This window comes from Gigantopelta aegis, unplaced genomic scaffold (genome assembly GCF_016097555.1).
Source record: "Gigantopelta aegis isolate Gae_Host unplaced genomic scaffold, Gae_host_genome ctg4289_pilon_pilon:::debris, whole genome shotgun sequence".
Classification (NCBI taxonomy): Eukaryota; Metazoa; Mollusca; class Gastropoda; order Neomphalida; family Peltospiridae; genus Gigantopelta; species Gigantopelta aegis.
The window spans coordinates 14972-32630 of NW_024533782.1; the positions used below are offsets into that span (position 1 = coordinate 14972).

At 36.9% G+C, this 17659-nt stretch overlaps 1 protein-coding gene across 1 annotated transcript; it reads left to right on the top strand.

Moving 5' to 3' along the window:
* The first annotated feature begins 1155 nt into the window (after positions 1–1155).
* Positions 1156–16220, top strand: LOC121392687. Its single transcript, XM_041523794.1, has 4 exons — positions 1156–1453; positions 12557–12700; positions 13179–13257; positions 14682–16220. Exons 1-4 carry the CDS (start codon positions 1333–1335, stop codon positions 15415–15417), a joined length of 1080 nt encoding a protein of 359 aa, XP_041379728.1. The 5' UTR covers positions 1156–1332; the 3' UTR covers positions 15418–16220.
* Positions 16221–17659: the final 1439 nt, after the last annotated feature.

A 17659-nucleotide genomic window follows, 5' to 3' on the forward strand; every position in this document is an offset into this window, starting at 1 on the left:
CATGTGTGTCATGTGAATTTCTGTCGAAACCCTTTTTAAGAATGCATATATGACACGAAGAAAAAAGTGCAATTCAATGGGAATTTTTTTTTTTCGACAGAAAGAAGCACGAAAACAGTAGTAAATATGGCGTACTCTTTTTGCTTTAAGCCAAGAACATGGACCCAACTTCTAACATTAACTCTAGCTCAGACAACGTGTTTGCTGACAAATTTATTATCACGGCTGACTGCCATTCTTCCCAGTAGGTAGCATTATACCAAATGACATCTGCATGGGTCAAAGTCGGAACTGCGCCTAACGTTAAATAGTACCAAGCCTTCTTTGTAATTGGTGATAAATGTGACAGTGTTTGCTGTCACAAAACAAAGAAAAACGTTTTATCTGGGTAGTAAATATACGAAAATTTGTTTACGAAATATGCCACCATTCTCAAAGTATTTGCCGCCTATAGCAGTTGTTGGACACCAGTTGGGAAAGGGATAAACCGAATCCATTGAGGGCGATCAATCCTGCGCTGACCGCACATCAGGCGAGCGCTCTACGACTGAGCTGCATTCCAGCCATTAATTTCACTGACTTTATTCCACCTGAATCACACAATCTTCAGATTGGTTACAGGCGCTGAATGGCGCGTTCTGCACTGTTCTGTTCTGAAAGATTTGTGGTATGTCAGTTGCAACATCTTGCAGCAAACTAACATACTGGACTGTAAATAATGGGATACATTGTAATTTTGGAAAACATTTTTTTAAAATGGATTTGGCGAAAAATGATGTGATAAAAAAATGGCTAGCAATACTAATTTATTGGTGCATCATAATTTTAGACAAAGTAAATTTCAAATACTGTACTAGGATATACCAGAGGTTTACATTTTTCTACATAGATATTCATTATATAGACATATTCGTTACAAATCTACAGATTTCATTCATATCGTAATGTAACATATATTATGAATAATGTGTATAGGAGTATTGCAGCTCTTAGGATGACAGCTTTCTAAGTATGCGTGTATCTGCAATAATCGGGCATTATTACTATTATACATGTTGTTATTGTTGTTATTGTTGTTTTTATTAGGTTTTGTTTTATTTTTTAGTGATACACATGTGTACCGATGAAAACATCAGTTGTGTAAAAGGACTTTTTCTTGACGCATTCGTATCGGCCAACACAAGTACAACTTGTAATTGCTCAATTTGGGCCACAGAATATATTTCCATTGGCATTAGTGGGGTTCAAATTCCAGAACAAAACTGTGGATCAACTTTAACGATAACGAAAACGGAACCAGCAAAACAGTTGGTATATACTTGCAGAGGTAACATGGTATCACAACTGTATACACAGAATATTGACAGTCACGGTTACTTCGTACAGCTACACACTACAGTTGCAAGAAATTACGCGACCTACTGCATCAATATCGTCATTAAAGGTGGTTCAGGTAATATCTATGTGTTATAATCTGATGTCGTATATCTGGGTTTGTTTTACTAGTATTGTTTATGGTTTTTACTTTATTCTGTTATTGTGACCTTGACACACACGGCATTTCTATTAGTTTTGTTGGTGTTGCTGTTGTTGTTGTTTATTGCCCCAAAATACATTGGTAATGTTATGATTGGGGACTCATGTCGTCTAAAATTCGCTTTTCTTCCTTTTTCTTTCATATCGTCCCTGTAACTTCCTTCAGCTAGTACTATTTTTTAATAAAGGTCTTTAAACAAGCAGATTGATTTTGGGATCCATCCGATCCCCACACATGATGAATTATTTCTATTCTGCAAATTTGCAAGGGTGAATCAAGGAAAGTTTTGGTTCCCTTGGGTTCGCCCCTGATTCATGTACCCAACACCCTCGTCTAGATTCGCCCATGAGATTTATATCGGCGTTTACAAGCATCAAAAACACTTCAAAATATAATTTTGTGAGTGCTTAAAAAAATTATGATAGCCTACGTGTAATATAGTCTTGGGGAGTGCATATTATTCAGAGGGAGTGCTTATTATACATATAATCTAGACTGGGGGAGTGTATATTACATGTATAATATGGACTGGGGAGTGTTTATTCTACGTATAATCTTGACTGAGGAGTACAAATCCAGGGGAGTGCAAATTATATGTGACACGGGCAGTACTGGCTAGTGACCCTCCCTTGAACAACTTGGAGAGGTGTTCTGTCAGCCACCCCACATCATAGCTGAACCACTACCAAATCTGTCATGTAGCCTGAGGTTGACGTTTGCTTGGCGTTCATTTCGACGTTGTCAAACGCAAACACGCCTATACAAGAAATCCAGAGTGAATCTGGCCTCGTCAGAAAACTTTGTACGAGACCATCCATGATTCTCCCAGTTTCTACGCTGTGTACACCATTGGCGCCTGTTTACCATGTGGCGATTCGTTAGCGGTTGCACAATATGTGGTCGCAGAGCATACACATGAGCTGTATGTTGACGATTTCTAATCGTCTGACCCGTCACTCAAACTCCATTTGCCTGGTGTAACTGCAGCGATTTGAATCGCTGTTTGAGCGCGATTTCGTGGAATCCGGGTTCTGATGAATCGATCCTGGACTCGTGTGATTGACCTGGGATGCGATGAACACATTAAAATATTGCCTACATCACGCTTAATTCTACCAGTTTGAAGCATGCCAATAGTCCTAAGGCGTTCTTCACGTTGTAGACGCTGCATCACTAATACAAAGACAAACAATGCATCCAAAGAACACAGGTTAATTGATCATAAGATTCATCAACATCAACAGTAGTAATCACTCAAACAGATTTATCGACCGCTCTGTGACGTGTTAAAATCGCCAATGACTCCCTACCCACGTGTACGGGGCTACTGCGTGTTGCACGTGCACATTTTCGGATGAGTTTGGGTGTTAGGTTGTGCAGTCATGAACGTTGTTTCCTTTTTCCTTATTGTATGTTTAATAAAAGTTCCACACAAAATATAATTTTACTGTTTACATCATAAAAATATGTAAATATTGAAATAAAAAATGAAAAACTCAGTTTTCTAAAACTAATTAATTAAATTGTCATCAGTTGTTTTGATATAAATTTCATTTCAGGTCTGCGAGGTGGTTATTGGTCATTTACAAGATGTCATTGATATCGAAGGTGCCTGATTACTCCCAAACAGACCTAACAGCTATTAGCAGGTTGAATGAATGAATGGATGAATGAATTAATTAATTAATTAGGAGATAAACACATTCTCATTTAATTTTTCAGGTAGGTTATCGTGGGTTTAATACCTATAAATGTCATTTGAAACTGAACGCATTTAAACTATTTTCAATACGCGGAGCGAACAGAAGTGAACAGGTGGGACACTTCCACTGAAAAAAATATGAATAAAATTTTGAAAACAACATTCTGGTTAACATTAAATTTTGTGAAGTAACTTGTGAAATTGTCACCTTGGACAACAGCAATAAGAACATGCATCGTTGTGAAACACATTTTTATTTTGATCAGTCTTTTGTGAATGTTTCTGTATTTCTGTTCTATCATTAATTGCAGAACGATTAAAGACTGGAGTACTTGAGAAAGAAAGAAATGTTTTATTTAACGACGCACTCAACACATTTTATTTACGGTTATATGGCGTCAGACATATGGATAGGGACCACACAGATTTTGAGAGGAAGCCCGTTGTCGCCACTACATGGGCGACTCTTTCTGATTAGCAGCAAGGGATCTTTTATTTGCGCATCCCACAGGCAGGATAGCACAAACCATGGCCTTTGTTGAATCGGTTATGGATCACTGGTCGGTGCAAGTGGTTTGCACCTACCCATTGAGCCTTGCGGAGCACTCACTCAGGGTTTGGAGTCGGTATCTGGATTAAAAATCGCATTCCTCGACTGGGATCCGAACCCAGTACCTACCAGCCTGTAGACCGATGGCCTAACCACTAAGCCACCGAGGCCGGTAGGAGTACTTGAGATGCTGGCTTATGAGCTTTCATTCCTCTCGTGTATTGTTTACCTGCCAATACCTGATCAGCAGCTATCCACATTTCATATATGTCTGACCTTTTCTGTGATGTCAGATGTGTGAACTCCCATCATAGGTATAAGTTTCATAATTATTTTTTATAAAGGGCATATCAAATCTTAAATTTGAGGTAGAGTACAGTAACAACAGAAATAACTGTAGGTATATTTCCAACGGTTCGAATACCGTCATACGGTAAATCTCTGAACGATAATGTTTAAGATATTGATTTTAAGGGTTGCAGGTTGGCAAATGGGCATATATCTTATTAATAATAATAGATCAACTAATTGCCAATCATGCTGGAGGCAAATCTGTGTCATGTCATTGCCAGGTCTGGCATGATTTCATAATTTTGCTGATCCAGTTTAGGACGTTGGGTATAAATATGTTATCGACACATAAGCGTAACTACGATATATGTACATGTATGTATGTATTTATGTATGTGTGGGTGTTCGGGGTGGGACCGGAGGGATCAGTTTTTAAATGTGCGTGTATGTGTATGTAATTGTTACATAATTATACACAAAATGTGTAGACCTATAATTGTTACAATTGTTACATTATAGATTGTCTATAATCAAGTCTCGTCGTACTAAAATATTAATAATATGGAGAAATATGAGCTAGGGCCTATATTCTTGTATGTAGATTGCCTTTCAACTGGAGGGGGAGGGCAGGCAACGCATACCCTGGCCTGTCTAGGCCTATGCGAAATAAATATTTTAAATATCAATCCTCTGATGTTAGCTTCAGGGCGTCAGTATTTGTATGACCTACACATCCAAACTCATATTAACCAATCGATCCTCATTACATTCATATTACCCCAAACACCTCCACCCCCGCTAAAATGTTAGATCCGTGCGTGTATATGGTAGGTACAGACATAACTTTTTCCCAAAACGTGTTAACTTGTAGATTTAAGCATACATTAATTTTTTTTTTTAACTATTCAAAATACATTTACCAAAATATAATCCCCTCTCCGAAATAGTACAATCGTTCTCCCTAAATTTCATTTAGACTCTTTCGATGGCTGTAAACAGTAAACACATTTGTATTTAAATCGTTTGAAAACATAGATATTTAGTTTTTCTATTCTAATATAGGTTTGCTGAATACAAATATTTATGTTGTCCACCTGAAAAATTACATTTGTGTGTGTGTGTGGGGGGGGGGGGGGGGATAATATTAGCGTCTACAAAAGTATTATTGTGTCGAATGTACGTTGTATCTAAGTATAAAAGCGTATTTTTATTTTTGCTATTTTGACTATGTAAGCATTATTTTTCAAATGACCAACGCATGTTTTTGGATTCACCATATTTAAATTTGGTTAGAAAAGTATGATGGATACAATCCCAAAGAAATGATCGCACAAAAATAGATAGAAACATGGTCCGTGTCACTCTGTTAGACTTAGATACAATGTATTTTCGACATAATCCTAATTTCGTATTCTACCATTTTGTTTTTGTAATTTTGTCCCCGTAAACGCAATTTCTCAGATGGCTAACATATATTATTTTTTTTAGATTCAGCACTCCCAAATTATGCTAGATATGTATGTTTGATATAATCCAAAACAAATTCGTACTTCGAAAAATAAACACTTTTGTGGAAAATGGGATCTGACTAATATATTTCTTCTCGTCATCTTCAGGTGATTACACTACACAGAAATGTGGCGCACAGTCAGTGTACACCGACAATGTGCACATTAAGGAGGGAGGATCCTTCTGTAAAATAAATGAATGTGTTAAATGTTTAATGCCGATATCAGCACGACACAAGGCCACTTATTCTTCGTGCACCTCCTGTAGGAAGACTGCCACTCTCCCAAGATTGCGTTGACAGAATGAAACTTGTTCACAATCATTTTTCCAAGTCCTAAAGATATATTGATTAATAATGAATAAAATCACTGTTTGGGACACTAACATTTGTATGAGGCAAATTCAAAACAGTGGTGGTTTCTGAATCTGCCTTTTCATTACCCTTAATGCCAACATGTCTGGGTACTCAATGAAATGGGCACCCATCTTTAACGGCAATAGATAGAAGGACCCACTTTCGTGTCACCATCTCAAACAAGGGATGTTCTAGCTAAATGTATTGTAATGTTGGAGACATGACGTCCTTGGTTCTGCTGATACCTCCCTGGTGTGCATTTCACTGGTTTTAAGAAGTGTGTATGTATCAGCTAATGCATCATACAAACCAGAAGCGTCACGCAACCTGAAGCAGACATCATGTAAGGACGAACATATTATCTTTAGTGTGTTACAGACAGAATATCTTCGATTAATACTGGCTTTAATTATATTCAACTTCTAACTAACCATAAACGAGACAGAATAAACACTGATATATCAGTGTTACATCGGAGCTATACGATAATATCAGCATGGTATTGACAGTCTAGGATACTTTATTCACGTGGAACCGAACGATCCTATGAAAGATAGCACTTACTGCTTGAATTTCTACATTATTAATAATATTTAATTCACCAAAATTCTAACTTGTAAAGGATACATTTTGATAGAGCCCGGCAGCCAAATTGGATTTTTTGACTGAACCTGGACATTTTATATACTTTTTTACTCGATGGATTTGTCTAGCCTATGTTCCTTTTGAGAATCTACCTCACTGAAGGTTTGAAAAATTCAAGATCATAGGTTTTGGAATCCAGTTTAACCATTTACTATATTGGTCTAGAATTACATCATAGAAAATTCAAGAAATCCACCAGTATTGCCTCATATTTATTTTTTAAATATATGACTTGTTTACAATACACTTAGGATGATACGTTTGTCTAGTCATAGGTTTTGAAGGTTAACGAATCCATTTACGAGATTAGTGTGGAATTACAGCATAGGAATTTGAAGCTGGCCGTCAATATTACCATAAATACATTTCTCAATATAACGTGCTTTGCAATAAATCTAGCATAATACTTTTTTTGTGTCTAGGTTTTTGGTGTTCAGTTAAATCATCTACTAGTTTGGTCTGAGATTACTTCATTGGAAATTCAAGATGGCCGCCAATATTGCTGCCAATTGATGTTTGTAATATAACTTCCTTCACAATAAATCTAGAATAACACGTTTTATTTTTCGTCATAGAATTTGAGGGTTCTACATAATATAGAAGGTTGGTAAGGTTCAACACAACCCAAACTTCAATATAATTGTCAATATAGCCATTGTTTGGAATCCATATTCATAAACATATTCTGTATGCATTTGGAGTTCACTCAGTGATGTTTACTCAGATTTATTCAAAATGGTTTGTATCCCATTAACAAAGTTACTGCCATTAATATATACTATAATATCAGTGTATTATCACCAAATATGTTGTGCCTTATCATTTAGTTTACCTTTCTTTTCATAATACATCTACTAATGGTAGTTCTAAACCAAATAACGTCCGGCTGGGTCAGAGTTTGAGGTGCACCCAATGTTTTTATAGAACAGTTAACACCGCATTTCCTGTGATTGGTGATAAATGGGAGTGTGTTGGTTGTAAAAACAATAGCTTCATCTGGGCAAAGACATTTCCGCACCTGATGACTTGAAGACACCCACACTCAACATACAGGATTTCCCCCCAATAGTGATGTGCAGGACATTAAGTCATTACTTCATACAGGTGCAGTCATATTGATTTGTTCTTCCTCAGACACTGTATTCATAATCTAAGTGTCAGTCAAATACATGTGTTTTAATTGAATTATTCAAAGGAGTTGAGGTACTGTAAATATCCATGTTGTCTCTCCATATATAGCAGTTAACACCCCGCGTCCTATGACTGGTGATACAATTAGTGTCATCTAGGCAAACATTGTATGCAACTGTATTTAATCTAGTGCCATCGTGTCAAGTAGCCGTGTGCTTAAAACATGTATGGGGTACCTGTAAACAAATAACATCGAATTTTGTATGGAACTAGGGTAGTCATAAACGCTACCCGTTATCTCTAAAATGAGCAACTAGATACCCAATTTTTTGCTGATTCACTTAAGGGTGAGGGGTGGTAGTATTTATATATATGGTTTATATGTCGATCGATACGCTGCAGGTAGGAGTTTTAGCCACATATGTTACTATTGTCGTCTATGGTATTTGATTTGGTAGTATACATCCTAACGAGATTTCGATTTACAAGAGTGATATATTGGCATAGTAAAATATACACCTACATGTATATTCCAAGACTATCGTGTTATGTAAGAGTCATGTTACTAATACATGAGTTAGAGAGGCTGCAACTAACCAACAAAACTACTGCATGTTCTATTTATGACTCTAAGCAGTTAACAATGTTGTTAGAGAGAGAGAGAGAGAGAGAGAGAGAGAGAGAGAGAGAGAGAGAGAGAGAGAGAGAGAGAGAGAGAGAGAGTGAGAGAGAGAGAGAGAGAACTGGTAGGAGTTCTTTCATTTTTGTATCATTTGTTCTGGCAATTTTTGTTGTTGCTGATTGGCCCGTTTTACATTCTTTTCAAATGTCTCTTTCGTTGAAGAAAAGCACCACAGTTTAAGTGGTGATAATGAAACATATTGACCGAATTTATAAAGCCTGTTTTCTTTTTGTGTTAAAGCATTGTAAATATATGTAGTTACACACGTATACTTCAAAAAGAAAGTTTTGTATGTTCGGACTAGCCTGGCTTCGGTGCCAGTACCTTTAATATTGATTTGTTAGTAGATATGTGTCTATAGTATGCAAGATATTGGTCCTGTTCAAGCGGAAAACATTGTGACCATCAGCCTGGGATCATATAATAATTGTGTCATGCACTTTAGTGTTTTCAACTCTGACACGTTTCTTTGTTACTACCATATTAAAAAAACACCTTTCAATTTCTTTTGCAATCCAAAAAACACAGAACTCACTCCAAAATCTGTGACACGTATATTCAGACGTGAGAGCAAGAGTGTCATCATGTGTCGTAGTGATGTTTATAGTAGGACTCGGGATAACTTGAACTGCAAGGTATTTGGTGTGTAACAACACTGGTTGTGTCGAAAATTAATAATCTAATTTGAGAGCATACAAATACAACTTTTTGATTGGTTACTTTTGGCCACCCATTAGACTGAACTCCATATGATACTCATGTACGACGTATTGCGATCTTTCCATTTGGAATGTTTGCAACTTGGATGTATGTTTTACAATATGACTGACACAATCTTGTAAATCAATTGGTGTTCCAGTATAAATATCTAACGTTGTGTCGTTCATGGCATCTTGAATCAAATCTCAATATCCACATACGCAATATCAACTTCTACATTATGTCATGTATTTTCACGTTCAAAAAGCTGTAATGTTTTCGGCCCAAGAGGTCGACATACAGGACACCATATTGAATTTCGTGTTTTGTTAAACCGTAACTTTTTGTATCATTTATATGAATTCTTTAACCCCTTAAAACACAAAAGGTATTATTGTGGGTTATTATGAAGTAAGTTATATCAAAACCATAAATTAGTGGCAATATTGGCGTCCATCTTGAATTTCCTATGATGTAATTCCAGACCAATCTAATTGATGATTTAAATGGATTCTATAACCTTAAAACCTATGCCTAGATACAAACAAGCATCATTATTCGTTTAATAAGGTTGAAGTTTTAGCCAAAGATATGAAATGTAGGCCATCGTGGACGCCACCCTGAATTTCTCAATTCCCTCAATAATGACCGTGGTTCATCAGACATATTCTCTATACAGATCAATACTGAAAAACATATACACAATGTCCAGGGTCAACATATCTTAGTTCTGAAAATATGGTATGTCTATAATTTCATTTTGCTGATTGTTAAAAGGAATGTGAATATTTTACATATGAAACAATGTGAGCCATTGGTGCATTAACCATTTCTTGGATTTTACAAATAATGTTTTGTGTGCAATTACAAACCCTACCCTCGAACCCATTTAAACATGTACTCTGGATGGCAGTGTGAATTATACACAATGTAACACACATTTCATTATGTTTGCATTTTCCTTTTAGTTGTGTTAGATTAAGCATACATTCGGCATCTGGCAAGTTTTAGAAAAATATTCCACATTCTTGAAATTCCAAGCACCGAATATTTCAGTACGTTTCAGGAGCTGATTCTTGATAGAATGTTTTGGTACTTTCTAGAATCTTCCACTGGCTGCTATGTTTTAGTTCCTTCTAGAATGTTCCAGTATTTTCTAGAATGTTCCAGTGCTGACTAGAATGTTCCAGTGCTTTCTAGAATGTTCTAGTGCTACCCCCAGATGGTGTAGATATAGGCCTAATACGTGCATAGGTTAACTTAGTATTTTTCAGGTGCGAAATCTTTTCATCGCGAAGCTGCTTACATTCTGGCGATTCATTTTGTTACGTTTGTGGATTCTACATTGGCCCAAGGCAGGTAAAACATGGAATCAAAGTATCTACAAATTTGCACAAGCTGATGAATTATACTTTGGCATGAAGATTGGGGATCAAGACAAATCATGGACTCCACAAGTATCAATCGAATTTGGAGGGATGGATGCGAGGTGACTGCCCCTCAATGCCCTTTCTCATACCCCGCATATGGAGAGAACCACAGAACCATGTGAATGACAGCTACTTCTGTATGGTAGATATTTCAAGATTCAAGAATACGAAAAATCGACATGATATCACATATTCCATCATCTATTGCTCCAGTTCCACACTCTTAAGAACTGTCTGTCTCGAGACCACCTGCTAAAGATTTGGAGACTGAAGGTGAACATTTTGAATCTGAATCTGAAGAATCTTACGTTGGTCATACTGACGAAGAAAAGAAGCAACCATACTTTCCAAACCAGCAGGAACTGGATGATTTGATTCAAGATCTCGGGCTGACGAAGTCTAATGCAGAGCTTCTAACATCAAGACTGATGGAGTGGAACCTTTTGGACAACAGTTGTCGAACTACAGCTACTAGGAAAAGACATGAAATGTTCTCAAAATATTTTTCGGTGAAAGATGGTTGATGTTTCTGTAATGACATTGAGAACTTGTTTCAAGAACTGGGTATTGGTCATGAACCAAATGATTGGTGTCTCATCATAGACAGTTCCTCCCGAAGTCTCAAATGTGTTCTTCTGCACAATGGAAATCAGTATCCATCAATACCAATTGGGCACTCTAAGCATATAAAGGAAAACTACTAAAAACTAAAAGTTCTTCTGGAAACTATAAATTACAACAGGTACAAATGGCAGGGCTGTGGCGATTTCAAAATAATTAGCTTCTTAAAAGGACTCCAAGGAGGCTATACAAAATATTCTTGCTTTCTTTGCCTGTGGGACGGTCGTGCTACATCTCAACACTATCCCAAAAGACATTGGCCTCAAAGAGCACACTTTATTCCAGGCACACAGAATGTGAAGTACCAGCCCTTGGTAGAATCAGAGAAAGTCCTTATGCCTCCACTGCATATCAAACTTGGGCTTGTCAAACAGTTTGTGAAAGCACTGAACAAAGAAGGCGAAGCTTTCAAATACATTTCCAACATGTTTCCACATTTGTCAAAAGCAACAATCGAAGGTGGCATTTTCACCAGTCCAGATGTTCGCAAAATGTTTCAGTCACACGAATTTGAAGACAACATTACATCAAAGGAACGAAACGCTTGTAGGTCGTTTTGAGAAGTGGTTGAAAATTTCCTTGTGAATAACAAAAGTGGGAATTACGAACAGTTAATAGAAAAGTTTATCAAGACTTATGTGAAGCTTGGATGCCGGATGTCTTTGAAATTGTCTTTCCTCCATTCTCATCTAAATTTCTTCAGTGAAAATATGGGTGACATCAGTGAAGAACACAGCGAAAGAATTCACCAAGATATATCAACTATGGAAAGAAGATATCAAGGGAAATGGGACTGCAACATGATGGTTGACTATATGTGGGGTTAGTACGCGATGACTCATCATGTCATCGACGAAAAGTACGAAAAACATTTCATTTGTTACTTGTAATCCTTGTTGTTGATTTATACCTGTATAGTAGAACATGCAAAATATCTATGTAATATTTGTGTTAATAAAGGCCATTAAAAATCCATCAATAATGTGTTCTGTATATATCTTTGGAACGAAAAATTTCATAAATTCGTAAAATATTTCCTACAAATAGTGAAAGTGAGATTATATGACTAAAACTAGAAGTAGTGATATTTTCGTAATCAGTAAACTTTAACTAAACATAATCAGCACAAAAATTGACGTAACAAAGAACTTTGAAGATTTCTGTTACATTGTGAATTATCAGTAATTCATATGTACAAACAGGTACACAAACAGATAACATTTCTCACCATTTAGAGAGCTATTCTTTTCTTTCGTACTTGTTTATCAGTTTTATTAGTCATATTAAGTGAAGTAGCTGTTGAGTTTACACCCCTACTACTACATTCGAACTCGACCTCATGTACGTCTCGAATACATGTATCTCTGTCACTGACCAAACCTAATATTAGATAATTATTTTCAGGAAACTTGAGCATGCAATGTTATTCGCCAACCGGCAGCTCAATCACAAGCTTGTCACGCCCATCAGAAACAACTGAATCGGAAATAACAGACATGACAACAACTATGAAGATTGTGCAAGAAAAAGTTTCAAAAGATTTCCCAGGTACTAATTTGTTTCTTTAAAAAATTACAAAATAAAAATCCATTGTAGTAAGGATGGTATCTGGCATGAAGGTACTGGTATAGACATTTTCAAGACTGTATAATCCATATTTCTCCAATAACACACGGGATATAGTCATGTTTTAAAACCAACTGAAAGAGAGTGCCTAGAGTGTCTAAAACACCTTTATGTCAAGTGTTTATTAAACATGTGTGTGTTTTTAAAAAAAGTTTATTGACCCCAGAAAACAAATAGGGTATCGCTACCTTACACTCATGTCATTATAAATAAGTAAATAACACATATAGCATATTAATCCAACAGTAAATATGAACATAGATACATGAACATTATAAATTTACCCTTTTATGTGGTTAAAAGAGACTCATGTTGTAATAACTACTGCATGAATAATATGCTGAACTGTTTTTCCCATTTGCTTTGGTAATTCTATATCATTATATGTTCTGATATTTAGTTCCAGCTGTAGCAGGCGGAGCTGGTGGAGTGGTGCTAATTGCTGTACTAGTCATCATAGCTGTCATTTTAATTAAAAGGTAAACAAGGGGTAGTAGTTCCAAAATTAGTAGCATTATATATATACATATTTGAATTTGTTAAAAATGCTCGTGAATGATTGTTGCATAAATACCGGTGTGGGACAAAGAAAGGAAGCAGTATCAAAAAGAACATCAGAGAGATGCCGAGACTTACCCACGCAGAACGCAACAGAGCTATCGGTATGGTCGATATGGGGGCCTCTCAACGGCAGATTGCAAGAACCTTCAACTGCAGTCAAGCCGCCATCAGCAACTTGTTGAGCCGTTATCAACAGACAGGCCAGGCACAAGACTGTGCAAGATCGGGACGACCAAGGGACACATCGCCAGCTTCTCATCATCCGTGGAAATCTGACTGATCAAAGATACAGGGATGAAGTGTTGCGACCTGTTGTAGTGCCATTCTTGCGTCAACAGCCTAGGGGTACCCTTTTGCAGCAGGATTTTGCACGACCTCTTACAGCCAGACTTGTTCAGGATTATCTCAACAACGTTAACGTCAACGTATTGCCTTGGCCATCATGTTCTCCAGACATGAATCCCATAGAGCATCTCTGGGATCATCTTGATCGACAGCTGAGACAATGCGTACCTCCCCCAGCAAATCAACAGCAGGTTGAAAAGGTTTTGTTGGATGTTTGGCGCAGAATTCCTGCTGACGTCATCCAGTGACTGACGACATCCATGAGGAGACGTGTTTTGGCGAGTATTGATGCAAGGGGTGGTCACACACGCTACTGAGGACATGTCTTGTCCCATGATTTGACTTTAGAAGCACCTTTTGAAGGGAGTCTGATTGTGTAATTTTAATTTTTACCCCATGTCTCTTTCGCTCGGCCTTATGGCAAGTGCACTATCGATATGGCAATGGTTTTTTGTAAAGACATTGGAAAATTATTCCTTTCAGTAAAATAATCATCATATAGATCACATCTGTCTTGGTTTTTCTTTATGGGCCTACTGAACACGGTGATAAGTTTCTTTTGCCCGTTAGTTTATATATATATATATATATATATATATATATATATATATATATATATATATATATATATATATATGATTATCATCGTTGACGTCATATTGATTGTATATATACATACATGCATGCATACATACATGCATACATACATACATGCATGCATACATACATACATACACACATACATACATGTCTCGATAGCTCAGAACGTATAGTGGCAAGTCTGCACATATTCATACATAAATACATACTAGCCAGTGCCAGGTCTGCCCACTGTTTCATGCACGTAAGAGGGATCGACCGCGTAGATTGTGGTTGAATTAAAGAGCATTAGACATTATTTTAAAATAAAAAATAAAAATATAATGAATAATTAATATGTATCGGAATTTATTGTTAGGAATAATTATAATAGGTATATTTGCTTTGTATAATTCAGGAAGCGTCGCCACCAGAAACATGAACATGATTCAGACTACGATGGAGGCTACTGCAATATGGACGCGGATCCGTACAAATACCAGAACACCAAGTCATCTGGAAGATATCCAGAAGATTCAGCAGACCAAGACCAGACTGGCAACCAGACGATTCGCTCACCATCAGACGACTATGCATCTATTGATGACGAAGCTGGAGGCATTACTCGGAAACCGCAGGTAGCCCTAAAACCAAAGCCACCTAGCACAAGTAACCATGGTGACTTCCAACCACAACCTGACCACGATCACGTGTCAAGCATGTACGCCAAGGTTAACAAAAACAAGAAACCGGCCGAATCTGTGAATGAAGCCGCCATGCCAGTTATGCACGTCAATGAGCTCTATGCTGTGGTTGACAAAACTAAAAAGGGGAAACAACCGTTGAAGGCTAAACCTTCTGGTGAACTATACGCCGTGGTAAACAAAAAGAACAAGAAGTCAGGCGGGACGGGTTCTGAATCTAAACACCAAGATCCTGAGTCTGAGGTACCTGGTGATGTCTACACTGAAGTTCGGAAACTGAAGAAACCTGGGAATAATCCGATCACTCCTAAAGGTTCACCTGGACTCATTTACACTGAGGTGGAGTTTGACGAAAACACAGACGAACCGCAGGGGGCCACAGGAGGGGATGAAAAGACAGACTCAGTTGCGACAGAGGAGGATCGTGTTCTGTATTCTAAAGTGTGTTAACTAGTTCTGTGTAGATGGTTGGGTGGGGAAATAGGTGGGAGCACAATGAATACTGTTAGCCTAGGTCAATACTCTTAAACGTAATGTTTCTAAGCACTGTGTTTGCCTCACCGATTCCTCATTTTCTTGTTCATAACGGGCCTTTCGTGCCATTATTTTCCACAGATCTAACTCACCACCTTTTTGTTTGTCAGACGTTTTATGCAGTTAAATAAATGTTCTTACACACCCGTTGGTGAGAACATTATGCGTTATTGTTTTATAACACATTGGGTTTTTTACACACGTATTTGTTTTAACAATTCAAGACATACGACTAGCTGCTCCAAGGTGATGACCAAGTCACCAGTGTCATGCATCCAATGAAAACAACACAGTGGAAATAGATTACACTGTGACGTAGTTAACCTGACAATAATATATCTGTGACGCGTAAGTGACCTGCAGGTGCAACGACTGTAAATAACGTTTATCTCTCCCGTGGTGTTCCAACAATCGCATCTTCCAATATCAAACTTTACCTTTAACCATAAATAAACATAAAACAAATTCATAGGCGGTGAAAGGTAAGGATAATTAGGTTTACAGATGTGGATAAAGCATTGTAGATTGCATGTACACGAGCCTTTTACTCACAGCTTGTTTGGTTGCCGGTAGAACGCACATTCAAGATTGTTTGACTTTTCAAAACCTGTTTTGCTGACTAAAGGTAGTACTAAACCAAATAACTTCCGGCTGGGTCAAAGTTCGAGGTGCACCCAACTTTTGATAGAGAAGTGAACACCACAAGTCCTGTGATTGGTTATAAATGTGAGTGTGTTGGTTGTAAAAAAAATTAGTTTCATCTGGGCTAAAAATGTATGCAATTTTAGCCTTGTGCTTGGAATATGTATGGGGTACCTGTAAAAAAAAGTACTCAAATTTTGTGCGGAACTAGGGTAGTCATAGACGCTACCCGTTATCTCAGAAATGAGCAGCTTGACACCCACTTTTTTGTGATTTACTTTAAGGGTGAGGGGTGGTAGTATTTATATTCGTGGCGTTTATGTCGATTGATACGTTGCAGGTAGGAGTTTTAGCCACATATGTTACTATTGTCGTCTAGGGGATTTGATTTGGTAGTATACACTCTAAACAGGATATCTGCCTCGAAACTGCTTGGTGCACGTGAAACTCCTTTTTTTTTATCTTAACACTTTTCATGCTTGATTAGGGTTGAAAAGCTATAAATATCTTTGCAATCTGGTTTCGGATAACCATGCCACCAACACATAAACTGAGTATTCTGGACTGTGGCTGAATGATAGCGTATCTAAAACAAAATTGGAAGATGCCTACACGTGTGCCATTCCATCATCCATTAACTGCAAGAGCGTTTCCATACCATTGACGCAGAGCTTCCCCACTCCAGGCGGACGTCATGTGGTTCTTAACTTCTTGTGACTAGTATAATATTAACACATGTTCTTTTTGTCGCAGATATATGTAACCTTTCTAGGGATAAGCGAAATCCATGTACATATTTTACTTAATCGCAAATGCAATAATTCTATTGTTTTGTTGTTTTTTAAACTGACCTATTTTTAATAATAATAATAATAATAATAATAATAATTATTATTATTATTATTATTATTATTATTATTATTATTAAACTGAGCTTACTAACCTTTAAATGTACATTTCTACATGTTTCTATATCTACAATTGAACAACATGTTTCGTTAATATTTTAAGTACCCTGATTATGGTAAAAAAAAGTGATGATTTGTTTTAGTTATATTTAACAATAAAAACACATTGTGATTGGTATATGAGAGTCTGCACCTACAATATGATTTTCACGTACGATCTTGAGGTGCATTAGATTACAAAGACTTTCCTGTCATTCGAGAATAATAAGCATGCGGCGGTAACGGATTTGTTTTCTTTATTTCATTCATACCAAGCAAATATTGTGTTTGCCATAATATGATAGACATACGTTAGATAAACAATTCTTTTGCAAATGTCGTTATTCTACATTTCGAAATGTTGTTACTATTACTATTTAAAGAAATAAAACCTTTTTTATTAACAAAAATAAAGCAAACATTTAGAGTAGGTCACCCAGGATATTAAAATGTTTATGTTGTGTATATCAATATTAATTTGATTAGAGATAACCAGTTATTATGTACTATATGGCTGTGAAGATGTATTTAGGTGTTTTTTTGTGGGTTTTCTACCTACGTATGTTTGT